The sequence below is a fragment of the Pipra filicauda genome, unplaced genomic scaffold (genome assembly GCF_003945595.2).
Source record: "Pipra filicauda isolate LSUMZ 115617 unplaced genomic scaffold, ASM394559v2 scaffold91_size2508729_pilon, whole genome shotgun sequence".
Lineage (NCBI taxonomy): Eukaryota > Metazoa > Chordata > Aves > Passeriformes > Pipridae > Pipra > Pipra filicauda.
Window position 1 is genome coordinate 376,319 of NW_024105109.1, and position 26,664 is coordinate 402,982.

Here is a 26,664-nt window from a genome sequence, read left to right on the forward strand (position 1 = left end):
AAGGCCCTGGGTGGCTAAAGGTTGACTAGGCAGCAGACAGAGGCCTGGCCCTACTGTCATGGAAAAAATGAGCACTGGACTACCAGGGTTTTTTCCTCCCTGATGTCTGGTTGTGTCTAGTGGATCTTCTACATCTTGCTTTACCTTCTTATGCTTTGACCTACTGTGATGAACCAGGTCTATCTGTAGTTGACTGAGTTGTCTCAGTCCTCCCTTGATGTTTGGGAAGCTCTGTTCCTCAGCCTTCCCTTTGCCACACCATCTTCCAGCCTCTATTCATCAACCAGTGCGAGCATGACAACTGTCTAACAAAGTTGGTTTTTATTAACAATCTTGAGTTCCTTGACTGAGGTCAAGGCTTGTTTACCCAAAAGGACCAAGCAGGATAGGGCCCTTTCCGGTCCCACATCTCACCCATTTTCCACAGGCAGAGATGACTAGGCAATCTTAGTAATATGCAGGAATCTCATTTCCTTGGCTACAGAGTGCGTGACCTACCTGCTATGCCATGCAACTTCTTCCTTTTATGCAGCTCATTCAGGCACTTTCATTCAGTGATGTGCAAAAGGGTGACCCAGCACTGGACATTGCAAACAGGAAAACAAATCCTTTAAGTACTGTTGTCAGTATATATGCAGTTGTTATCCTGGGCATCAAATTCAAATCCAAGCAACAATGCAGAGAACTCAAAATCTGGAAACAGGATTTTAACATACTCTATTTGGTTTACAGTTGTTTCATTCTAATAACTTACATGGCAGTAATATTTTATCATCAACTGTCTTGCCATGGTATGCTGATCTTCATGCAGCTTGAAAACAAGGTGTCTGTGGGATTGTTCAGGTAGACTATGTTTATTGCTCATGTCCTGCAAGATGAGGTCATTATTTTGGGCATTCCCACCTCACCCAAATACGGGAGAAATCTGTAGCAGCAACAATGTGTACAGATTCTGAATCATCCAAATAGTTGCCTTGGAGTATCAAAACTTCAGTGATAGACATGAACAGCAGGTCAACAAGAGTTTATGAAAATAATGAAGCTAACTGGGGAAGTGCGCCAAGGAAGGGAGAGTGTTGTGCTGCTAACAATCTTCACATTGATCATGGTTTCACAAAGCTGGCTAATTGAGAGTGTAAGAGATGTAAGTATTTGATTAATCAATTGTGGGTGAGTCATTTGCCTGAACAAATTACAGTCTATGGATTTGCAGTGTGTCAAGTGCTGTGGTTGCTCACTGTGTATGGTTGTTACCTGGGAGAGCTAATATTGTTCTGCTGCCTGAAGCACTGCAAGCATGCCTGTGCAATGCCCTGTCCTATGCCCAGATCACAGGAGATATGGATGATGTTTTAGAGTTTCCTTAACTTGATATCTCTCACTTGTCTCTAACATGTTGCCCGTCTTTTCCTTTCTTTCTCTCCTCTTCCTCTCCTTACTAGAATCAAAGTGTTAGTGATTTTACTTGACTACATAGAAGGATCTCAAACTTAAGAGCAGACTTAAGATCTGTGCACAGTCATGAGACCATAAATACTTATGTGATGAGTTGTCCGGTGCTCAAGGAACAACAGAAGGGAGATGATTACAGCTGGACTGCTTCCAAGTGGATTTTAACAAAGGCTTTCATTAATCTCTTTTTCTGTTATCCAACTAACATGTTCAGAAGGTAACTGTCTTCCAGCTGCCCCATAAAAGAGGTCAGTAGCATTACATAACGTGTCACAGAGCCTCTCACCGCTTGTATATTGGCTTTGTTATCTATGTTTCCTCTTAGGTATTTGCAGGCACAAGAGTCCCACCCAGTGCCTGCAGCTGTGTGTAACCAAAGGAGAGGCTGTCTAATGCTGAATGTCTGAATCACTTAGTGGGATAGAAAGGAAATAGAATGGAAAGAGGCTAAAGAAGCCAAAATTTTGGTTTGCTCTGTATTATTTATATTGTTTGCTTCCTAGGAAAATAACCATTCCAGCTTGGTTACAAATTTGTATAAAAACAAACTAAGCAGCACTCTTCCAGTCTGGTTGGCATATTTGTTACAATTTGCATCACTTGAGAGCTTAATAAGTGTGGGAATGTGGCCAACCTTTTATCAGGTTGTCATGGAAGAGACTTTAATAATTACAGACAGAAACAAACTGTAACTAACACTGGCAACATAATATTTTGGGAAAGGTTGGAGGGGTGAAACTCAGGCTGAGAATAAAAATAGTGGTTAATGTGTGGCATCTGTTGGAACATATTGAAACTGGAGAGATTGATTTGTTCCAGAAAACCACCAGCAAACAGCAGCAGACACCCAAGCTGTATAACTTAGCCATGTATCACAGAAAAACAGTCACATCATGTAAATTTAGAATATGTCGGCTCTTATATCACTGAGTAGGAAAGCTCAGCTACAAAAGTCAAAATGTGTGAGAGATGCCATGTAGACACAGTGAAATGATCTGTTAGAATGGGAGAGATAAGAAGGGAATGCATCTGGGGGTGGGAGATTTTAAGCAAAGGAGTGCTGTGCCAGCAAATCAAGGAATTACACTTTCTAGCCAGCAGTGAGGGAATAAAAACAGCAACAAACTATTTGTTCTGTCTTAGAGCTTAAGAGTTTCTTAAACCTCCTGGGTGCTGAATAGCATGCTTGGCAATCGGTTGAAAAACTAAATTCTGCTTACAATAGATGAAATATCCATTACATCATTACTGCCCAGCCTTTTCGCTGAAGTAAGACACCCAGAGGCAATCAAGTTGCCTGCCTCCCACCCCTGTGACTAAGATGCAACCATTCCCATCAGGTGACAGATGTATATGCATGACTCTTCCAAAATGTAACACATGTGGCTGGGTCATGTAACTGGGGATTTTCCCTAGGTATTACAGAGAAGTCTTGGGTCCTGATGCCCTGGGTAGTCACATGCCGAGGGCAAAACTGCTGGCCTGCAGGGGAGAGCAGCAGTGAGTGCGCTACAGGTCTCCAAAACTGCTCATGCTTTTGCCTTACTACTTCTCAGGAAAAGAGGTTAGTGGTGGCACTGGGCAAGGATATGCATTAAGTGCTCTGAGAGCTGGGTCTGGTTTGCCAGCCATTTGTTGACTGCAGAGCAACATTCAGGTGGCCAAATACCCAAAAGATCAAGCAAATGAGTTCCCATACCTTTGAGTAAACATCCTTAGGGCAAAAATTCTGAACCATGTGGATGACAGTATTTTAGAAAGATAGCTTTAGAAACAGGCTCTAGAGATTGCTTTACCTTGCTACTTCTACTATCTTTGGGGGAAAGGCTATACGTATTGTCTACCTAGACTCTAGAAAATTTTTGACATCGTTTCTGCTGGAGAAACTAGCTGCTCATGATTTGGACAAGTGGACCCTTTGCTGAGTAGAAAACTGTCTTGATGGTCTAGCCCAAAGCGTGTGGGTGAATGGAGTTACATCCAGCTGGTGGCCAGTCACAGGCTGTGTTCCCCAGGGCTCAGTACTGGGGACAGGCCTGTTTGATATCTCTGTCAATGACCTGGACAAGGGGATTGAGTGCACCCTCAGCCAGTCTGCAGATGACACCAAGTTGGGTGGGAGTGTTGAACTGCTGGAGGGTAAGAAGGCTCTACAGGGGGATCTGAACAGGCTGAGGCCAACTGTATGATGCTCAACAAGGTGAAGTGCCAGGTCCTGCACTTGGATCACAGCAGCCCCATGCAGTGCTACAAGCTTGGGGATGAGTGGCTGGAGAGCTGCCTGGGGGAAAGGATCGTCCCTCTGTGCTCAGCACTGGTGAGGCTGCACTTCGAGTCCTGTTTTCTGTTATTTCACAACAAGAAAGACATTGAGGTGCTGCAGTGTGTCCAGAGAAGGGCAAGGAACTGGTGAAGGGTGTGGAGCACAAGTCTGATGAGGAGCAGCTGAGGAAACCGGGGTAGTTTATCCTGGGGAAAAGGAGGCTCAGGGGTGACCTTATCACTCTCTACAACTATCTGAAAGGAGGTTGTAGTGAGGTGGGGGTCAGCCTCTTCTCCCAATTAAGAAGGAATAGAACAAGAGGAAATGGCCTCAAGTTGCAGCAGTTGAGGTTTAGATTGGATAGTTGGGAAAAATTCTTCACCAAAAGGGTTGTTAAGCATTTGAACAGGTTGCCTGTGGAAGTGGTTGAGTGACCATATCTGGAGATATTTAAAAGATGTGCAGATGTGGCAGTTAGGGACGTGGTTTAGTGATGGACTTGGCAGTGCTGGTTTAACACTTGGACTCGATGATCTTAGAAGTCTTTTCCAACCTAAACAATTCTATGATTCTGTAGCAGGCCAGGCAGACCTATCAGCTACCGGAGGTAGTGCCTCTCCAGGAGACAAGATACTGTTTGGATAACCTGGTAATATTCCTTTTAGACTAAAAGATGAAGACATACAGCTTAAGCACAAGTTACTGGCCTTGACAGACTTGGTTTACTTAATCCAAAAAAAGCTCTTTTAAAATTCAGGAATTTGCTGAAGGAATTTAACTTTCAAGAAAGACTACAAGAAATGTCAGGGTTTATATTCCATTGGATAGCAAGACAGAACCCACTCTGATTTTCAAATTTAGTAATCTCTGTCTTCTGCCATCAGTTGGTTCAGCATAGAGCTGAGTGAGGGGTGGAACTGATTTCCTGTTAAATTAAAAAACAATATCTTCATCTCCAGCAAGTATGGAAAATTAAAATATTTCCAAGAAACTATCAAGATAAAGAATTACAGGTTATTTTGAGGTGCAGCATTTGAGTTTGATTATTGTCAAGTATTTTAAGTCAGAATCAACAATTTTCCTAAGGAAACACCCTTCCAACCCCCTATAAAACTCCCCATCCCCATTCACAAAACCTCCAAAACGATGCCTGTAAAACTAGCAGAAGTTTTTAAAAGTTAGATCAACTTTCAGACCACTTTCTTCATCAAGATAAGGGTTTCAGGGAAAAGTATAGGAATGTCAGAAGCAGAGTTTCTCTTTTAAAAATCAATGTTTTCCATCAAAAAAATGCTTTACTGAAGATTTACAAGCAATTTTAATTCTAAAAAGACCAAAATTAGGAAGGTACAGGAGATACAGCGACAGAATTTCATTTTCACTTAAGGATTCTTCAATAGAGATAAATTAAGTTACCCCAAACAGCTGCTCAGAGGAAATTTCATTTCACTGAAAATGAGGCATTTTGTGGAACTAGCTTTCATCCAGAAGCACTAAAGGGATGGGCAGGCTTTTCCATATTTTATTGCTTTGTGCCTTGCTCAGAAATCAGTACACACGTAAGGTTCAAACTCACATTTTTTCTAATTCAGAGTACGCAGGGATGCAAAACTCTCTCCTGAACCAAAAAGAGCAGGTCTTGAACTTGAAGCTCCCGTAGTCCATAGCAGTTCTCTCACTGGAGGGGATTCAGCACTCACATACACCTCTTGCCAAATTGCAACATTTGAACAGAAATTCTGTTTAAGCAAAAACATTCAAAAAGTGTTAGTTTTTATTCCAGTGTGGAATTCAAACCAAACTTTGAAACCTCAGAATTGCTACAAAATGGAGTTGTCCTCCAGTCGGCTCAAAGGGCTGCTTTGTGTCCTGGGAGCTTGTGAAATAACTAGATCACAGTCCTGAGTCTGGAACCGAGTTTTGTGACTTTATGCTTCTGGGGATTTTTAAGACACTGGACAAGCTCGCAATACGTCACTATGGATGTGTATAACCTGAATTCTGCTAATATGAAATTTATTCTTGCCCTGCTCTGTGGCTTTCACTAGCAGTTCAATAGAAAGCAACTTTAGAACTCACAAAAGCAGCAGACAGCAAGGAAGTAGTTCTGTCAGTACTGGCAGGGCATTCTGCTGCCCTGCGCATTCAAGTGTGTGTCCTCATTTCATTGCCATTGTTTTATTTCTTGTTTCCAAAGTTCAGTGACACTAAAGCTCAATCAAAGGCACCTAATCCAACCTAAAGAATTTACAGGCTCTTGTGCTTTGAAGCTTCTTGACTGAATAGGGGCTGTACAGTGTTTTCATTTTCCTTGGCACTTGAATTCTGTTCCCTCGAGGCTTAGGTAACATTAAGGGTTGTGCAGATGGCTCCTGCTTAGTTTAAACTGCATACAGGAAGCTTTCTTTTAGCTCAACTTCTCTATTGTTATGCTATATTAATAGGCTCTTTTGAAGCTTAAGAAAGAACTGATCTGACTAAATAATAGTTCTGGGTGGGGAAAGTTATTTAGGAGCATGTTTGCAAAACATGAAAGGCTGCTTCATTTAACCATTTCCTTGCCTGCCTGTGCAGCTGGGTTTTGCTCACTCCATGCTCAGAAAGAGGAAGCTGCACACCCATTTTTTAAATTATGGGGTTTGAGTCATGTGTATTTATTTATAAGCAAATGAACGTATTTATTCTTAGATTCCTGTAGTCAAGCCAGAAAATGTTGGCTAGCCACTATGAAAACATACAGCTATGCTCTGAATTTTGATCCTGTCCTGATTTTGTACACAGATTCAACAGAGAAGTATCCCATCCTTAGCTTGTGCTGGAATGGCTGATTTGATTCTTCTCGTATCATCAGTCAAAATCAAAGGCAGTTCCAGAAGTGTCTTGCTCAGGCCACACCTCAGTGCCACCAGCTCTTTGCTCCTGCTACCTCCTTTAATTCTGCTGTCAGGAAGCTCAATCCCTTCCTAAGCTCAGACTTCAGCCTTGTCAGTCCTGACACCCTGATGGGTGCTCATTCTTGCACTTCCCAAACCTTGAGTGAGACTTGCCTGGTGTCTTAAATACAAAAAATTAGCAGAGCCTTCATCCCTGCTGCTTTAGGTGGGGATGTGTAGCTCTATGCTTTTCACCCCCTGCTTCCTCCAAGGGACCGTGCCAAAGCGGATGTGTCACTTTGCAGCAGGGGTGCAGCATGATACAGTGCTCAGGGGAAGTGGCCAAACTGCTCAGCTTCTGCTTTGATTAAATTTTTTTCTCATTCTTTTTCAAGTAACATTTGCAACATCAACATTTTTTCCCTTCCACCCAGAAATCCCCCTGCACCACAAGCAGAGCTTTCTCTTGTGCAAAAAGAGAAAGAGCTGAAGAGGCTGTGAAGTCTGCTGGAGAGTTCTCAGATGTAGGCCAAAATAACACAGCCTGCTCTAGGGCCTTATAGGAACAATCGGAAATCCTCATGCAGGTAGCCATAACAATCAAGGAGTGAGGGCTTTGGGTGAGTTACTTCTCAAATCTGAAAATGCTTCCAGCTACCTCCAACTGCTTGGACTCATGGGGAGAAATCTGAAAGAGAACTAATATACATCTTGGGGGTTTTGTCACTCATTTAGAAAGACATTTGTATTTCAAATATCTAGTCTACATATTGCAGCCCTGTGGCAAAGAAAAAGGGCTTAAAAGGCCCTAAAAAGACATGTTCATCTCTGTAAAAGAGTATACCACATGATACAGATGACATATTACTCTGTTCCAAGGGCAGAGCCCAAACTTCAAGAATGTTTTTCTGTGGCCAATAAAAAACAAAAACAAAACAAACCCAACAAAATAGAACCCTGAATGTTCAAAAAAAAATAATTTTCTCTCATTGTTACAGATCAGTTGTGTCATATAGTTGTGGCCTGCTTGCAGCCAAAACTCCAAAACCGCTGTCCCACAAAGCAGTCTGTTCTACTCCACCGAGGTGTTTTCCAAGTTCTTTATAAAGCAGATTTTCTGAAAGCAAAGAATGCACATGGGAATAAGCAATGCAAATCTTCTGTTTACTGACAGTGACACTGGACTTTCTAAATATATTCCTCCTGTAAGGGCCATAAAAAAAATGAGGTTTTTTCCCCCTCTGTAACAAGTTGAAAAGCAGAAATGGTGCCTGTAACTTGTGATGAACTTTTAGGTTTGGGGTTTTTTTATTTTAGATTTAAGAATTTTTAAAGTTACTAACATGCCAAGAGAAATCACTGGAGAACAAGGATTTGTGGTTTGTATGGATCTGGAAGGAGAGATTGACTTAAAATAATCTTTTGCTTAAATGGAGGAAATATATTCTTTGTTTGTAGATGCTGCTAGTGCATACCATTGACCTGTGCTAGACTGGGAATGCCAGTGCTAGAAAGGCACTTCCTCTTCCCTGAAATCCTATGAGAGAGGTTAGGATTTAATTATTCGATCTACATCTGGTTGGAGAACCTTTTAAACAGAGGAAGCACATCCTGGTTCAGGATTCAGCTTTTTTCCAAATAAAAAAAGAATACACTCTTCAGATGTCCTGTCACCTGCCTTTGAATAGCTCATGTTTCCTGCTGCTTGCCAACTGGGTTTAAACAGAAAAGTGATTACAAGTGAAATTGGAGGGTCAGAGGTACCCCTTGTTCTAATTGTAAACTCTTTTCTCCCATCCCTTTTAGCATTGCTCACCTTCGTTTTGAGAGGCACTGAGTAGGGGAAATAGAGGCCTGTGGCTAATGTAGTTAGTGACAGCTTCCCTTCAGAGCTTATTGAACGTTTCCTTTTCATATTGACTTATTTGGCCTGATGCACAGAACCTGGGTCAGTGACATGGCTGTATGCATCCACTAGAGTGCCGTGCTGCCAACAAAAGCCGCTTGCTCTACTGCAGTTGCAGCTTCAGTTGTTTTAGTCCATTCAGGTTTGACTCCCAGGACTTCTTCCAATCAATCCCCTCCCTCATGCAAAGACAATATAGTACATTTTATCCAACTCAAAAGGAAGAAATAGACTGAGACATTTCCATGTGTTCGATCAAATCAGGTTCAGATAAACTCTGACCCACTTTTAATCTATTTTTGGAATAAAACTGTTCCCTTTTAAACTGTTTATCTTCCCTAAGAAATACTGAACTAGAAGGTAATTTTTAGAGGTGACAGGGCGGTTCCCATCTCTAGGATAATGATCTATACTTTTCCTGGAATATCTCCCTATTCTAGAATAGGTCCCTGTTGTTCTTCTCTTTCCTATATGTTACACCCCAGAATGTGTTAGTGTGTGCACTGCACCAGGCATGGAGTTTGGAGTGAACCATCTACTGCTTTACAGCAGGACAACCAGTGTACAGTCAGCAAGTGACAGAGGAAGTGTTCAGATACATAAATCCATGCAAAAGTATGTGGGGTGGGGTGACAGTTCTGTACATACCTGTTTACATGCAGGTGTTTGAATTTGTTCTAGCAACAGTCTTTCACATACATCAAAGTATGAGAATGAGCTTTTTCTTTTCAGATAAGTATGCAGGCATATATATTGTGCCTGAATATTGCCATATATATTGGCAAGTTTTGTGGGAACAGGCTTTCTGAAGATAACTTTACTACTAAAATATATTAAAATGTACTAGATCTGGAGTGATAACTGGGAAAGTGGGAGTTCACAGGTTGCATTTTCTATTTATTTGTCTTGGAAAAATTAGTGTGTTCTAATAATGACTGGTTAAATGAGCAGATCTTTCAGGAACACATTGACAGAGTAAGTGCCAGAAACTTTGTCTATTTTATTCAGGAAAGAAGAGGTTTCATCCATAATACATTAAAGCCTGAGAGAAGAACAAAGTTACTAAATTACATTAGGTTCTTTCTCTTTCAGTTCTGACTTTTTATAAAATAAGCAGACGGGGAAGTCCTGGTAAGCAGAGGCCTATATGCAAAATAACATTTTGAAGCAAGAAGGCAGTAACAATTTTTATTACTTACTGTTAGCGGAGAAGATAATATATTGCATTCTGGATAAAAATTATAATTATTGTCAGCCTCCTCTATATATAAACCTGTGATATAATTTAATGTATTTCTTGTGTTCTTTACAGACGACCCTCAAAAGCCACAGGAGAAAGACGAAATTTCCAAAGTCACAATCATAAGTCTTGTCCCATTACTGGTGATTTCTGTTGCTGTCATTGTTATCTTTTATGCCTACCGCACTCATAAGAAGAGGAAACTCAACAAGGCATGGGAAAAAAATGTTAAGCCCAGGAAACATAAGGACTGCAGTGATGTTTGTGCCATTATGTTAGATGATGACCGCTCAGACATCAGTTCTACCTGTGCCAACAACATCAACCACAACACAGAGTTGCTGCCCATTGAGTTGGACATTGTTGTTGGGAAAGGAAGGTTTGCTGAAGTGTATAAAGCCAAATTGAAGCAAAACACATCAGAACAGTATGAAACCGTGGCAGTCAAGATTTTCCCCTATGAAGAATATGCCTCCTGGAAAACTGAGAAAGACATTTTTTCAGATGTAAACCTCAAGCATGAGAACATCCTCCAGTTCTTGACAGCAGAGGAGCGTAAGACAGATCTTGGTAAACAGTATTGGTTGATCACTGCCTTCCATGCTAAAGGAAACTTGCAGGAATATCTCACACGGCACATTATCAGCTGGGAGGACCTCTGGAAACTGGGTGGGTCCTTGGCCCGAGGGATTGCCCATCTGCATAGTGATCACACACCCTGTGGTCGTCCCAAAACCCCTATTGTACACAGAGACCTAAAAAGTTCCAACATCCTGGTGAAAAATGATTTAACCTGCTGTCTCTGTGACTTTGGGTTATCCCTGAGGCTGGACCCTTCTCTGTCTGTGGATGACCTGGCTAACAGCGGGCAGGTAAGTTAGAAGTTTGAAAGGGTGGAAGGGTTCCCGGGCTGAAAAGATGAAAAAAACCCATAAGATGCTACGGCAGCTTTTATTTAAAATCATTAAAAATTAATGCGAACAGTTTTATAAACAAAGAGGCTCTAAACATTAAAGCAACACTGAGAGAAGTGCAATGTAGGTTTTGTTATGATTAGAGAGCTGCATATGTATATGATGCAGCCATCCTCTCACTTATAGTGAGCACATGTGAACTTGTTAGTAACTGTTCATGGTGCTGCTGCAGTGCACGTACACACACACTCAGGATCTGCTTCACGTTGTGAGGTTTTGACACAGTTTTCATGTCTGATGGCGTTATAGTTTTTTGTGAATAGACCCACTCTTGGTGTAGCCCAGTATATGTGAAGTCAGTCTTCTATCCTCAAAGGGTCTAAGCAGACAAGTAGTAATAGATAATAGTTTTAAAAGTAAAAAAAGAAACAACTCTTTAAGATTATGGTACATTCTCTACATGCAAGCAAATGTAAGAATGTCAAATGAAAATAGTTGCCCTGTTGTGTTTTTTTAACTGAGTAGCGTGGATAATACTCATCTACTTGACAGGGATGCCAGGGGGATGTTTATGAATGCTTACAAGACTACATATTTCAAGTATATCTCTAAATATTCTCTCTTCTAATGAAAACTTCTATAGTATAAATTCAGACCATTTATTAACTTAATTCATTCCTAATTATTAAAGTACACATTTTTGTGTATTTTTGTATTCATATTTTTATACATAGGTCACATAAAAGCCTGTCCATTTACACTGACTTTTGCCTCATATCGAACTAATATTTTGGTTTATAACATTTTCAGGGGCAACTCTTCAGTCTGGTTTCAATTCAAATCGAAACCAGCTTCTGCATTCAGTATCTGTGTGTTTCTTCTCCCAGGCCTGCATGTACTTTCCTTTTAAGCCTATCATGAAAAGAAACAGCTAAGACTACAATACGCAGTGCAAAACAATACAAAATGTTTATTGCTCATCTGAAAGACACTTGGTCTGCAGCAATTGCTTCAGGCCCTAAGGGCAGAATTTATCTGTGAATAACCAAAGAGCGAGAAAACTTGTCAGTGTCAAAGTTATTTGATTAAGGAACTAAAAAGGGCTGCTTTCTGTTTTTCCTCACCAAGAGAGGTGCAAGTAAGTTGGTAGTCAGGACAATGCCAGATTCCCCTGGCAGCAGAAAATATGGCCTGTGCCAACTACGGCCTGAATTTTTGGATACATGTCAAATGGCACCATTTTCCTGAAAGCTGAAGTTAAATCACAGCAGAATCCAAAATATGAACTGCAATTTCAGCTCATGAGCTCTCCTTGATTTCTTCTTCTGTAGGTTGGCACAGCAAGGTATATGGCCCCTGAGGTTTTGGAGTCCAGGATGAACCTGGAGAACATGGAGTCCTTCAAACAAACAGATGTGTACTCCATGGCTTTGGTCCTCTGGGAAATGACATCTCGCTGTAATGCTGTCGGAGGTAAGTGCCATCTGTTTTCTTATCTCTAAAAGTATGTTGAGACAGACACGCTCTTGTGGTTGTCTGGCAGAGGGTGATTCTTTTTAAATCTCACCAGTTTTTCTAGTGTATCTGGATACTGTAAATAAACAATCCTTCAGCAGCATGAGATGTACACGTGCATGAGCAGGCTTGAAGGCCAAGCACCTGAGCACACAAGAAAATTACTCCTCAATTGCTGTAAAGATAAATCTGCTATTAGGTAAATCGCTTTTAAGGGTTATTAAAGTCTGGTTTTCCTCTGACATACTGAGTAGTCATGGATTGACTCAGTCTAGTTGATGTCACCCAAAATGATTTGAAACATAAATCAATAGGAAATGTTTAAACCAAGAAGCGATAACTGCCTCACGTTTACTTTCATGTAGTGTTAATTCTCAAATGTAGTAAGGGCCAGTTAAGTGTCACAATTACTAGTTGATAATTTCAGTAAGAGCCATCATAGTGATATAGAAACTTCCCTGCTTTCCCAAAATCACCAGCTGCTGCTTGTGATGTCACAAGAGATCACCCATATGAGAAATCAAGAGATGTTTGCTGTATTAAGTGTAGTAACAAAATAAAAATTATTGGAACTGACTAATAGAACAGCTGCAGGAAAAGCTGCTATGCTTGTTCATATTCAGAGTTTGTTCACTGAAACAAAATCTCGATTTCTCCTTTACCTAAAGCTGCCCCAGAATTCCCAGTGTTGTATGTGCTAGAAATCAGAAGAGTTGCTGTTGAGATATCTGCATTACATATGCTATGTTCGAAGATTTTCACCTTACTTCAGGAACTAAAATAAGACTAAGTTACATATAAAATTCTTCAGCCTGCTGGAATTGTCTAACATTCATTCTAAAAAATTGCTGCACAATCCAGGGCTCACACAGGCAGTCTAAGGAGTGGGACGGTGAAAGATAACACTAATGTGGATATTATAGAAGATATGCAACTCTTATTAGATTTGTTAGCCATCTTCCAAAACCACAAAGGCTCCCTTTTCATCAGGCTCCGCTCAGTTCCACTTTGAAGGGCTGCCATAGACACAGAGACAGGACAATCTTGCACGCTAGAGCAGTACGTTGTGAGGAACACAGTGTACAGGAGGGAAACCAATATCCCAGTGGATATTGGGAAGTGCATAGCTGCTCCTTGTTTCTCTACCAACATCTGTGGGATACCACAAGGGAAGTCTCTGAAGCCACTCTGCACAATGACTATGTGGCTGCACCACGATGTCCATGTGCCAGGAGGAAGGAATGCATCCATCTCAGTCTCCCGCTATGCCTGACCAACGTTTGGTCTTGCTGGGTGGGCTGTATTGTGGGCAACAGATTTGCCCCTGTTTGCACCCTGCCAGGAAAGCTACAAAGCGAGTATGTGTGCAGAAAGTGCTAGCCTAAAAACATGGGGAAAAAAAAGATCTTTTCTAGTCAAACATTTCAGTGAAAAAACATGTGGTGTTTCGGGAACTGAACCTCAGTCTGACATATTCCAAGGCAAACCTATCCATATTTAACAGTCGTGATCGTGCCTGTTTCTAAGAGCATTGGCACAGCCTCAGCCTTTCATTAGCACTTTGTAAATGTGGCTGAGGAGATTTAAAACTTGAGAAAAAAGAACTTTGCTCTGTCTCTTGAGCTCTCTCTGTTTCTTGCATTTAGAAACTCACCTTATTAATATAAATATGAGCTGTTCACTGTGAATCTTTTATCTTTGATGATGCCTGAGTCCCTTCCTGTTCATATTTGCTGAGTATGGTGAAATGGAGATGGTGGCAAAAACAAACCTTATTGCTGCTGTTCTCAGAAGGCAACTGCCTAAAAGAGGATATAAAGGGAGTTTCATAAGGAAGGAAAATCACCAGCATGTTTAGCTAGAAAAGATTGACCCACTTTAACCTTAGGAAGAAAAGCTGAAGTTATTTCAGGAAAAGTAAAGATTTCTCTAACCCAGCATCCCCTTTGCTTTCAAGGTGATAGTTAACCCCCACCTACATCCTGATTTTCCCCTATTCATTTCATCCCTCATTAATTCTCATCTCCGGAATCAAATTTCTTGAATTTTGTTTCCCTATTTCAATAATCTTTTCAGAGGTGAGGTCCCCAGCAAAACCCCAGGAGGAGTACTTGGGCAGATCTGTAGGAGGTGGAACTCGGGCTTAGCATCTCCATCTAGAGCAGTTATATACAACTCCCAGGGTGTAGCTCCCCTGGCTTGTCACTATTACTGAGCTGCAACAGCATTGCACCATTACTCTCATTTCCTTCTTAGATTTTCCCCTGGTTCATGCAGTCTGGCTATCTTTGCAGCCAGCTGGTGAAATACCCTTACAGTGATTCATGACTGCAGCTCCCCCTCTGCTTTCCCTCTCCTATCTGTCACTTATGAGACTCCCTCCTCTCCTCACAGCCTTCCCAAGGAGCTGCCTCTGCTCACACACACCCCTCTTTAATTCCTAAACTATTTGGCTATGAGAAAAATGACTTCACATACACGCAGGAGTAGGCTGACCTGATTGCAGACAGCCTTTTCATAGGAGCCCGAAAGATCTAGGCACCATCTTTGCAGGGCAGGCTTGGCTGCAATTTAGAGGGCAAGAGTGGCAGTCTAAGCAGAGGCAGTCTAAGCAGAGGCAGTCTTAGCAACTTTAGTTAGGGAGGGAAGCATGCAAGGAAGGGAGGCTAATTGCCATTCAGCCAGGTAAAGGTACAGTGACTTATTTCTTTTACAAAGGGAGCTCTTGGGATTCATTTGTCAGCATGCAGGTGTTCAGTGAGTGTAGGAGGTGATGGAGCAAGTCCTTTCACTACAGCAGCTTTGTCAAACACAGTCTCCAAGCAATGCCAGGGCTTTTCAGTCAGCAGACATTTAAACAAAAATACCCAGCAGCACAATCCATACTGTGAAGCTGCTGTAGTAAATAAGCAGGTGGGGATCAGCTTTTGAGAAAGGCCATGCTGTTCATTGTTACTTTGTTGTGCTAAATATGGAGAAGCAGAAATGGGGCACGAGGGAAAGGGAGACAGGCAAAGATCAAGTTTGACTGATTTTTCACCAGAGTATAATTTAAGAGGCATATTTAGAAACTCAGAAATACTACTTTGGGGAGAACTTCGACTGCTACATGCTGCTGTTAACTTGGTATTTCATTCAGCACAACAGCTGTGCACCAGATGCTGCACGTTGCAAGAAATATAATTTTCATCTCAACCACTTGCTTTCAGAGTGACACAGCTTTGGTGACTGAGACAAGTGTAATTTCTCTGACAGCCTCCTAGAAAGAAAAGAAAACCATCTGTTTTGTATCTCAACTGCTATGGGTGAGGGACTGTTGGGGGTGGCAAGGGAGAAAGAGAGGAAAGGGAACTTCTGGAAACACAGGTTTGGAGAAGAGGGGGAAGAGAAACCCTTCAGAAAATGGTGATGTTGCTTGTGCAGTATTGTACTGCCTGGAGTGCTGGCTGGCTTCAGTATAGTAGCAGGGCTTTTTTTGAAATGGCAGCCTTGCTTTACCAGAGCTGTGTTTCATGTGAATAAAACCAGGATTAATCTTATGCTTATTCAGTGAGAGTCAACCAAAAGCCACAGTTTGGCATCTAAACACTTGTGCACCCTGTACCTCACGAAATGTTTAGCTTTCATCATATCAATGTGGAGAGGTGACATTTCTGGCAGCAGGGAACAATTAGATAGCCAGTACAGTAGGGCTGTGCCTGCACAGTGGGCCCTGAGGTCGCTGCAGCTGGGGTCTGATTTAAATTTCTCCTCCTGTGAAGTGGAGCCCAATTAGAGCATGTCTGCGCTGCCCTGGCTTCTGGTAGCATATAACCCTGGCTGTAGATCCACACAGTACAGCCTCACCCCATGACAGTCACCTATGTCCTAGAAATTCTCAAAGTGTCACCACAGTACTATGTGTAAGGTAGCAAGTGCTATCCTTCAACAAGCCCATGTAACAGTAGATAAGGTTACTACAGTCCATGTCGAGCACTGATGTGCTCTGTGTTCCACTAATTTCCCACCTCAGGATTCAACACACAGTGACTAAGCCGCCTGTAACCCTACACTGGTGGCAGAGCTCATGCACTCCCAAACCTTTAGAAGGGTGCCTGTGTCTTTGATCATCAGATATGAAGTCACTTAAAACATGTCTGTGGGAGGGAAACAGTACAATGAGTTCACCCATCCCAATACATCCTTCACCTCAAGAGGGAAACCTAGAGAAATTTGTGAAGTAAGCATTTGACAGCTCCTTAAACTTGGCCATTACACATTACATTACAAACTTGGCCTTGAAACAGCTTTTGAGCCTCTGCTTTAGGCATTATTTTCCCTTTGTGCAACTAGTGCAAGCTAGTAGATCCAACACCCAAATTGCTCTAATATGAAGAAAGACACTATCTGAAGGACACGACCTGTGTGTGTGCATGAGCTGTCACAGTAGCTCCGCCATCAACTAATTTATCCCTTCTGTAGCTGTCCCCTCTTAACTCTAAAGGGAGGGGCATTTCAAAGGGATGTGAAGTTCCTGAACAAAAGCTCACTACTGTGGGCTGTGCCTCACAGCTGATTTTTGCTGGCCTTTTACCTCACTCCTACTTTGATTCTTCATCATCCAGCATGAGAAGTTGTCCCTTAGAAATCAGTAAGATAGATCACATGAGGGAGCATCAACACTGTTTGTGGGTATGCTCTTCTGACCCAAAGAAAGAGAATTTCACTGCAGAAAGCTTGGAGTAGAAAAAGACCACATGAGAGAGCCAAACTTTCCAAACTTTCATCACGCAAAACAAATAGATTTTCAGTAATGTCTCTGGGGCTAAAAATCCCATCCCAGCCTTTCTGAGAGTTTCAGCCAGGCCAATGTCAAAGGAAACTAGAGGTATAGCAGTTAGTAGTGCATGGCAGCTCTCAACCATAAAGATTAAATGCTGGAAGTTAAGGTTGAAGGACCTCTGCCATTATTGAATGCTAAAGGTGCTGTAGTTCATGGTACCTGACGTATTTACAGTACTTCATCCAGTTGCCATTTTTAGTGCCCAGCTGATCTAAAACCAATCAAAAGAAACATACAAGACATGAAAAATAGAATCAGCATCTCTATACAGCCACTCATAGGCCCAAACATCTTAACCTACCTCAAACTGACATCTATTATATCTCCTGTAGCACACAAACATGATCCATGAACAACTCCAGCTATTACTGCAAAATGTGTCTGACACCTGAGATTCCACAACATAAGGATGACTTACTGTGTGAGGATTTAGTGGGCTTTTTTTTCTTTCCAAGGGAAAGAAGAAGTAATAAATAGCAAGAAGATGCTGCATGCTTTTCAAACTGAAGGAAGGCAGAACTGTATTAGTAGAACGTCATTACAGTAAATTGGCATCTGGCCTAAATTTCTCTTTATTTGCCAAAACCAAAAACAAAGCAACAACAAAACAGAAAGCCCAAACGTGAAAAACCTATTCAATCCTTATATTTGGAAGAGGAATGTTAATAATATATAAACAATTTCTCAAGCAGGGAAAATGTATTATGAACCTGTCAATTCCCAGGAAAGGCTTTCCCTTCCCCCACTTGAACCATCTCATGAACCTTCAGATTTAAGTCAATGAGAGGGCACCAGTCAGCACCAGAGCACCAGCTTCCCTCTGTTGGACATACAGACTCCTCTGACTTTTTACATTGCAAGTCTCAGAGCCTTGGCTGGTGTCCATGACCGCTACCACAACTAAACCATGACTGATGGAGATGATGTAGGGAATGGCCATCTAGGTCATGCTATTTAAATTTTCCCAGCAAACGTTAATATTTTGGTTAGCTCTGAAAGTAGAGGTATCTGCACTGTAATCATTGTGCATCCACTGTGTAGTAACCCAGGTCTGACCAGCAAGATGGCAACTTCCCAATTCACTTCTAGGGCTAAAGTCTTGTAAAATTACTTTGGCCGAGTAATCTCAAACTCAGATTAATGTGGGTGAAACTGGTATGCCTTCCTGTGCAGGAAAGAAAGCAAAGCAGACTTTGGTCCTTGAGTCTTAAAGAAAGTGATTTATGTATGAGAAGATAGGAGACTACAACCATTCTCCAGAGCATTGTGTGGACGGTGGTCAGCACCAGATAGTTAGGGAGAAGGAAGGAGAGCTCTGCAGGAGGCATCTGTGGAGTGATCTGCTGCGCTGCACACACAGTTATTTGCAGCTGAATGTCTAAACGTGGAACATTTGAAGCACAAGGTTTAATATCCCTTCCAAAACGTTTGTTATTGTAACTTGGCTCTAGGGTTTTGGAGAAAAGTCCGAAGTTAGTTATCTTCAGTACAACCTTGCTTTTATCATGGACATGACAGAAGGATCTGACCTGTGTTATCTTGATCATTAGTTATTTTCAGTAGTGTTTTATATGATCCCATCCTTACCTTTCTCTTCAAAGTAAACAAAGCCAAGCTTTAGAGGTTCTTTCCATTTCTTCTGGGCCTTTAATCATTACCACCTTTCTCAGAGCTTCTTTTTACACCTTGAGAGGAGTGAACAACACTGAACACTACAGTTGAACTTTGGTTGTAACATTATGCAATGGTACTGTGTCTCCCGACTCGTTCATCTCTCTTCACACTTCATCTAGGCACTCACATGCATTCTCCAGACTGCTTTGTAGATTACACTTCAGTTTTTCTTGCCCTCAATTAATTCCTAGAAAGAAATAAGAGGCAGCAGAACAGGCCAGCTTCATAAATCTTTATCTAATACCAGCAAGTCATTAGGCCTGGGAGTAAAGTCTCCATCTGTTCCCAAAGAAACCACAGCATTTTCTACACTGTGTCAGCATCTACTATAATATTTCCGCTCTCAGAGATTTCTTGAGTTTTCTCCAAAGGTCCCATATGTCTCGTCTTCCTTTCTCTCTCCAAAGAAAAGCAAAGAAAATATGCAACATGCAAACAAAAACTAGAATGGCATCAGCGCCTTCAAGAAGATGTGGCCCCTGCATCATGAGCCAAAACTGACCCATTTTGGGAAAGAGGTCTAAAATAAGAGCAGACTACTACTTTTTACAAAAGAATGTGGCTCAGGAATAAACAAGGGTAGTATGCCAGCTTCCAGCAATTGCTCCTTACTGTATCTTTGTCCTTTTCAAGCAACTATTTCATCCTAGCAATCTGAACATTCACATCTATCATTACCTAGACAGATTTCAGTTTATATTTCACCTGGTAAGTGTGTGTGGACTCCAGGAAACCTAAGGGTGACCAGTTCTTGCAATCCTGGCTCAAGCAAAACTCACCTTACAAATCCTGTGTGTTTTACTTCAGCAGAGATTGAAAGGCTCACAAACCATTATAGGTTACTCTGCTGCTTGAACTGTTGCTAATATGATTATGTGCTAAAGGGTTTAAATGAAAATTGTTTTGTTGGCTAGGAAACAAAAGAGGAGGGAGGGGGAGTGTGGGAGAAACACATTTGAAACATTTTTAAAAATGCCAACTGGCTTTGCTTTGTTTGGAGCTGGTCAAGCAGAACAGTGGCACTGAGTAGCTAATCAGTAGCTCCTACTCCTCCAGAGAACAGCCAGCTCCCTTCACTCTTGGCAGCAGCACAGCCCAGCTGAATACCCTTGTGTTTTCTTTTTCTCTTGTCAGAAGTGAAAGAATACGAGCCCCCATTCGGCTCCAAAGTGCGAGAACACCCTTGTGTAGAAAGCATGAAGGACAACGTCCTAAGAGACAGAGGACGACCTGAGATCCCCAGCTCCTGGCTGAACCATCAGGTAAGAGCACCACATGTGAGTGACTGGGAGCTGTACTATACATTTAGCTGCTGCCTGAAGCCTGAGCCTTAACTCAGTGTCCTGCCCAAAGGCTGGACCTCTCTTTTGCACGAGGTAGAGCTCTGTCACATGGTGACACAGGTGCTGCCATGGTTCAGGCACCACGGTGCCTGCACCATGCCTGCCCCAAAGCCCTGGGATTCCTGCTGCCCACCAGTGTAATCTAAAAGTGATCAAAAGAGAAACGTTGGAAGCCTGAAATCCAACAATCATCCGGAGAGCCACAGGATAATTAAACCCTTAAAGCGCACTGTGTAGGCTCTAAAAGGTCAAAGAGAACAACTTCATACATGGGCCTCTGTTGTGGGCAGAATGGGAGCTTCAGACAAAATTTATTAGAGAAGCCCTCCCATTGAGTCAGGGGAGCAGAAAGGACCCCCTTGCTTTCTAAACTCCTTCTCAGAGAGGAGTGTAAGTGTGGCTGGATCCAATCTTAGTCCCAGATTTTGTCAACAGTTTATGTTTAAAGGATTATGTAGGTGTAATTGAACCACTGTACAACTTTGTTCCGCAGGATCAAGGATGGCAAACCAGGTATATTTATATAAATGTAAACTATTTATTATGATAAGACTAGACAAAAAGATCTTAGAATTATTTATTACACAGAATAGAAATACTAGCATAGTATGAGGCATTATGAAGCAATACTGAAGCAATTACATTGAAGCAATTATATTATATCTATCAAAAACAATTAAGTGGAGTCTGATGTCACCCATTCATACCAACCAACAACTGTAGGCAAATGTCTTCCACTCAGCCTCGAGGAGTAACCTTGAGGAATGGCCACTCAAGGGAAGGTATCTTCACACACACTCCAAGAAGGGGTATGTCAGAAGACTCTGCCATTAAAAAGTGGGACTGGGCCTTTATATTATAAAGTGATTGACTGTCAGTCAGGTGTTTCCAAGCCAGCTGTGTCAGCTCAGCAGCTTTAGATAAGTTATTAGTAGCATCACTTGTTTGTTCCTTTATTGGGCATTTTACCAGGTCTACCACACCTTCATCTCACTATCAGAATGTTTGACTTTGAGTCAGACTGGTTTCAACATTATTCAACACCAAGAGCAGCATGACCCCCTTCTCCATTCACCACTGGTAACTTTGCTGAAGGGTCTGTAGCAGGATGTTCTGCCTGGAATGGGGTAAAATAACTTGAACAGTGCCCTATTTGCAGAGATAACATTATCATGGACACCAGTCATAGCTGTATTCCAACTGCTGACAGGTTTAAGAAAATAGGAAATTAGTCTTCAGCAAGCCAGTCTGATTTTATTCAGGTTATGCATTAGTAGTCCATTTCCCTTGTGTATCATGAAGCACTTTGTCAGCCTTCTCCATTCACAAGCACCAGGCAATAGTAGATTTCTCAGTAGATGAAACGAAATGGAAATAAGCCAAAGGCATGCATTTCTTCACCTTTGCTCTCAGCAGTTTTATCAGTAGAGATAAAATGTGAATCATATCAGGGAAAATGATGGTTGGTCCTTCCACTTGTCGATAAAATATGCTGAGTGGTCTTTACAGACAAAACAAAAGTATTACAAACATTTATAAAAGCCCAGGCAAGCAAGATCCTCTGGTATTTCCATCAGGAGCAATGTAACACTCCCTTTTTCATTCCAGTTGGGAACTTAAAATCATAGTCTAACATCTACTTAAAAAAGGCCAAGTGAGTGGCCAAAATCAGTTATCTTTCCAACCATGAACACCTGCCACCTGATGACTATGGCACAGTGCGACCCCTTCCTGGACTCCAGGGTCTTGTTCCTTATGTACTCAGCTGTGAAGAGTAAGGTTATTGAGGAGGGGGTTTTAATGAGGGAGTAAACTATATTTTGAGGAACACCTGGATATCTGATACTACCAGTACTAAAAGCCCTTGACATTTTTAGAAGCCATAGGTACAACCATCTTCTAAATTACCAGCTTAGCTGGGAAGGAGAGATTATACTATTGTTCATCATCAGAAAAAATAACTTTTTCCAGAAATTTTATCAAAATTGTCAATAAGCTAGTAAAAGGGATCATGAGCTGACTGCAGTTGATTTTTTTTCCATAAAGGCAAAACAAAGTCCAAACTGATAATACATATATAGTACTTTAGAAGAGCTCAATTAACAAAGCAATTAACTGAGCTTTTTATTTGGGAGTAAAAAAGTTAAATATTAGAAAACTCTTAAAATTAGGAACATTATGAGATATTTCTCAGGATATTTAAAAGACATGGTCTCACCTGTGAAAAAAATGAAGGTAAAGAGGGTTAAAGAACTGCTAAGGAAACAGAAGAACAACAGGAAGATCTGTGGTCAGCAAACTTGAGGAAAATCAGAGTTTTCCCAAAAGCAAAAAGAAATCTAGCTTAGTACTTATATGCTGCTGGATATAAAAGAGAGATATTGAATATGCTAGTGCAAGGGCAGAAGTGGTCAGCACTTTTCTGTGTTTGTTAAGAGCCAGATGATGCACGTCTAATAGAAGGTGAGGAAGGCCCCTAAAAGTCGTTGGAACCTAAAGCAGGCCTGGGGCAGTGTTAGGTGGCTCAGAGACTTGCCTAGACTGGGGACAGGGCTACTCCTGCAGGCACTGCAGGGCATTGCACTTCGCAGCAGTACAGCCAGGCAATACTGCTTTGCTGGCTAGGCCTTGGAGAGAAGCGTCCAGGAGCTCACTGCATGCACAGCCAGCTGTAATGGCAGGCTCACGTGTGCCAGCATACCCAGGGCACTCGGCTAGAGAAACACTGGGCTCAGGATCCCATGGTGCTCAGGCATAGGGCAGGCTCGTGGCTGCTCTCATGGCAACAAGGCTGTGTGTGTGGAGGGCTGCAGCTCAAGGTACTGGAGTAGAGCGCTAAAATACACTGTGAATTTCACCACCTCGGGGTTTGTATAACAAGTAAAAAGATCATGGATTTGGACATAGGTATCCTGCATTCGACTTCACAGATTTCTTCCCTGTGTAAAAGACAGACCTTAGTCTGCCCCCAGTACAAGGCATCACATCAACCTATGCTTGTGTGTCACCAAGGTGGGTACAGCTGGCTCCAAAAGAGTTCGGCTAAGAGCTGAATGCAGGGAGTGGATGCCTGACAACACATGCAGAGGACATTTAATGAAGGTGGATTTAATTCCCTTTGCCTGAATCCCATCAGTGTTTCACATTGTGCTATCTAAAATGCAGTGATGCATCAGTTTCCTCAGGGCTGTGACAGTTTGCAGCAGCTGAGGATCTGCTTTGAACTCCATAGAAGTTGTTCTTACTGTAGTAGCTCTTCCATATTCATTTCCTTCCTCTGCAGTCTTGTTTTGGTAATGAACTCATTATTCATCGTGATAAAATTCTGGAATGGCTTTACATATTACAATTACCCCCACCCCTCCCCTAATGAGATTTACTGCACTATTGATTTCAAGTTAATGTTTAATATTTAATTTAATTTACTGCTAGTAGTTTCAATGACAGCATAAAACTAATGTTATTTGTATACAGACAATAACATTCTGCTATTAACATTGACATCAGTCAACATCACCAATTAGGTAAATTATGCAATTAATGCAGTGTTGTGAAATGTTTTGGGGTTTTTTAAATGAGAAGTTTAAGATAAATCCTACTTAATGGGCTTTTAGTGTCATAAAGCAAAACACAGTTTCCTGACAAATACCTCGTGTTTATAAAATGCATTACAGAGATGCAACTGGTTTTTTGCTCCTGTAAACATGTGAATCAGAATTGAAATGAAGGTTAAATAGTTATAACTGTGAGTGACGTGTTTAAGTGTTTCTGGGACTGTGGCCCATATTTGCACGTAGATTTAGATAGTCCACAAGGAATTCATAAAAAGCTGATGTACGGTCTGATATTGCTGGCAATCAGAATTTTGTATGAAAAACCCAAACAGAATTCAGGCACTCAAAGGCATGGGTTAAGCAGGAAGTCATGTTATCGAAGAATTTTGATCATATTTATTAAGAAAACCCCCTACTTGATTCTAATAGCACTAGTCCAAAGCATCATTGTTCTTGTTATAATGTTTTAGAACACATGCCCAGAAATGATAGTGCCAACTAAAGTGCTGAAAATATTGTAGTAGGGTTTCTTTTTGGAAAAAAAAAAAAAGAAAACAATACCCCCATGACAGACACAGCAGAGACCATAAAGAACCTCCAGGACACACATGAGTAACCCCCTGAACTTCTGAGGGCACTAAAGCAGCTCTCACACGTGGGTTTTGGTGGTGACTGGCCCCATCATGGCTGTTCTCTCTGTGCTCCCTGCAGGGCATCCAGATGGTGTGTGAAACTCTTATTGAGTGCTGGGACCACGACCCCGAGGCCCGGCTGACAGCCCAGTGCGTTGCAGAGCGCTTCAGCGAGCTCAAGCACCACGACAGGCTCTCGGGAAGGAGCTGTTCGGAGGAGAAGATCCCTGAAGATGGCTCTGTGACCACTGCAAAGTAGTATGTCCCTGAGAGCTCAAAAATGGAGGGAAGTCACTCCTAGACGTGTTCGCCTTGGCAAAGGAAGAAGTCTTGATCAGTGCCTTGACTTGCTTCCTGGAGGACTGAGGCTGTCACTACTCCCTTTAGGCTGCAACTCTGGACAGGGAGATGTATTCTGTGAATTAAAAGCTGGGGAGTAGCTGTCTTACCCTAGCATTGGCAGCCGGCATCATGTCATAGGAGGAGCTATGTATATTAGCACTTCCTCAGGAAATGAGATTTGAAAATAGCCAATAACATTATGCACTTTATTAATGCCTGTATATAACTACAAAATTGCTATTTTTATATATATATACATATATATAAAAATGTGTGTGTATGTATATATATATATCTATCTATATATCTATAAACATTCATGCTCTGAAAGAAAAAAGTGCTTCCAGGAAATGACCAGTGCATTAGAAATCCCTCCCCTTAGGGAAGGAGCCTGGGGGGACTGGTATAGCACCACACCAGCAATTGTGCACTAAGCGCTCTGCCAAAAAGATAGGAATAACATGCAATAAAAAGATGACTTTCAAAGCATGTGCTGTGATCACCTGGCTGGGGCCCTGCAGTTCACAGTTGCAGGAGCAGTCTCGCAGCAGACAGTCCAATTTGACTTTGCAATTGTACCTACATGATCCTGTCTGCAGCACATTGTGGAAAGTTCTGGGATGCCTTTTTCCTCTCACCTTAACCCCAACGTCCTCACAGTGTCCCAGAACAGGAGTGTGAGGAGGTTTGGTCCTTCCCACATGTGTGTTTTGATACAGAGGTCGTTACTGTTGTATTTTTTTTTTGTTTTGCTTTGAATTCATGCTGTTTGCAAGCAGGTTGCAAAATATGAGCAGGATGAGCTTTCCCCTCCTCCCATCCCCATGCCCAAACCATACAGAACACAAGAGCCAGCAACAATCCAAGCAGATGTTTTATATTTGCTGTGCATTCTGAGTGTGGGCAGTACTATTTTTTTCCCCTCCTTTTACCTTGATTGTGTTGCTGTAAGATCAAACTTCTTTTTTCCCTGTACAGCATGTCTAATTGCTTGATACACCACAGTCTGACTGTGTTCCATACTTTCAAAAGTAAGAGACAACAGCTGGTGCCTTTACTTTTGCAAAAAGACCTTGGAGGTGAGGGAAAGCTCTGTAGCAATAGGTTAATGGCATATCCTGCCCACAGCATTTATAGGGCTGTCTCAGCAAGTCAGCAATTCACAGAAGAAGAAAAAAAAAACAAACCACAACCAAAAACCAAGAAAGACTTTTTTCAACAGGATCCCTTGGACATTGCTTACATTCTTTCAGTTCCCCAAAATGTTTAAGACAGTTGACATCACATTGGGCCTATATAAATGACAGCAATGTTTTTAATAAATGCTAAAAATTTTGTCTTTAGGTGTTTTGCAGTAATTTATCCACTTTTCCCCATGGGATGTCAGCAGGCCTTGGAAGTTAGAAATTCAGCCAGCACAAACCAGTCCTGAACAGATGTATCTGGTGTGATTTTTTTAAATACATTTGACAGATAAACATCAATATGTCACTAGAAGATGTTGCCATGCAACTCAATAGGAATCATGTATTCAAATAGGAGTTAAGATTTATGATGGAAAATATTTTATTTTATTTGAAATGGTTTTGTAACTGCTTTTTTTTTTTCATTTTAACAAAACTACTCAGAAATATTTAAACAGTGCAGGGCAAAATATCCACATCTACAGTGGAATTCAGAGGATACTATATCAAATTTTATAGGGAGGAAATGTTCTTGTAAACTCACAGGGCCACAGGCAAAGGTGGGGGCTGCAGGTGGGGGCATATCCAGGCAGGTGGAATGTCAGGGCCCATTTCTCTTCCTCCATCCATACCGAAAGTCAAGGAATGGCATGTGGTAGTTCCTGACAATACTGACATTTTTATGGGGGTTTTTAACACTACATGTAAAGGGAAATTTTTATTCTTTTAAGGAATATTTCACCTGTACATCATGTATGAAATAGGAATGTGAGCAATATATACTCTTGTATATCAAAAGTTTCAAACACTTAACTTGATTTGTAAACTGTTTGAGGGGTTTTTCTGTCTTGTTTTGTTTTGTATAAATCAAACGTTTATTGGAGCAAATAAAATAACACCAAGTCAAGCTTGTCTCTCATCTCTGAAGCATCTAGAAAAGGGAGAGGGTT

At 41.5% G+C, this 26,664-nt stretch overlaps 1 protein-coding gene across 1 annotated transcript in view; it reads left to right on the forward strand.

Moving 5' to 3' along the window:
- Window positions 1–25,683, forward strand: part of TGFBR2 (transforming growth factor beta receptor 2) — a 58,750-nt gene extending 33,067 nt beyond the window's left edge. The window contains exons 4-7 of the mRNA XM_027733398.2: window positions 9,807–10,606; window positions 11,980–12,121; window positions 19,794–19,921; window positions 24,268–25,683. Coding sequence (XP_027589199.1) covers window positions 9,807–10,606; window positions 11,980–12,121; window positions 19,794–19,921; window positions 24,268–24,447 — 1,250 coding nt within the window. The 3' untranslated portion in view covers window positions 24,448–25,683. The remainder of the gene's footprint in view (window positions 1–9,806; window positions 10,607–11,979; window positions 12,122–19,793; window positions 19,922–24,267) is intronic.
- The last annotated feature ends 981 nt before the right edge of the window (window positions 25,684–26,664 follow it).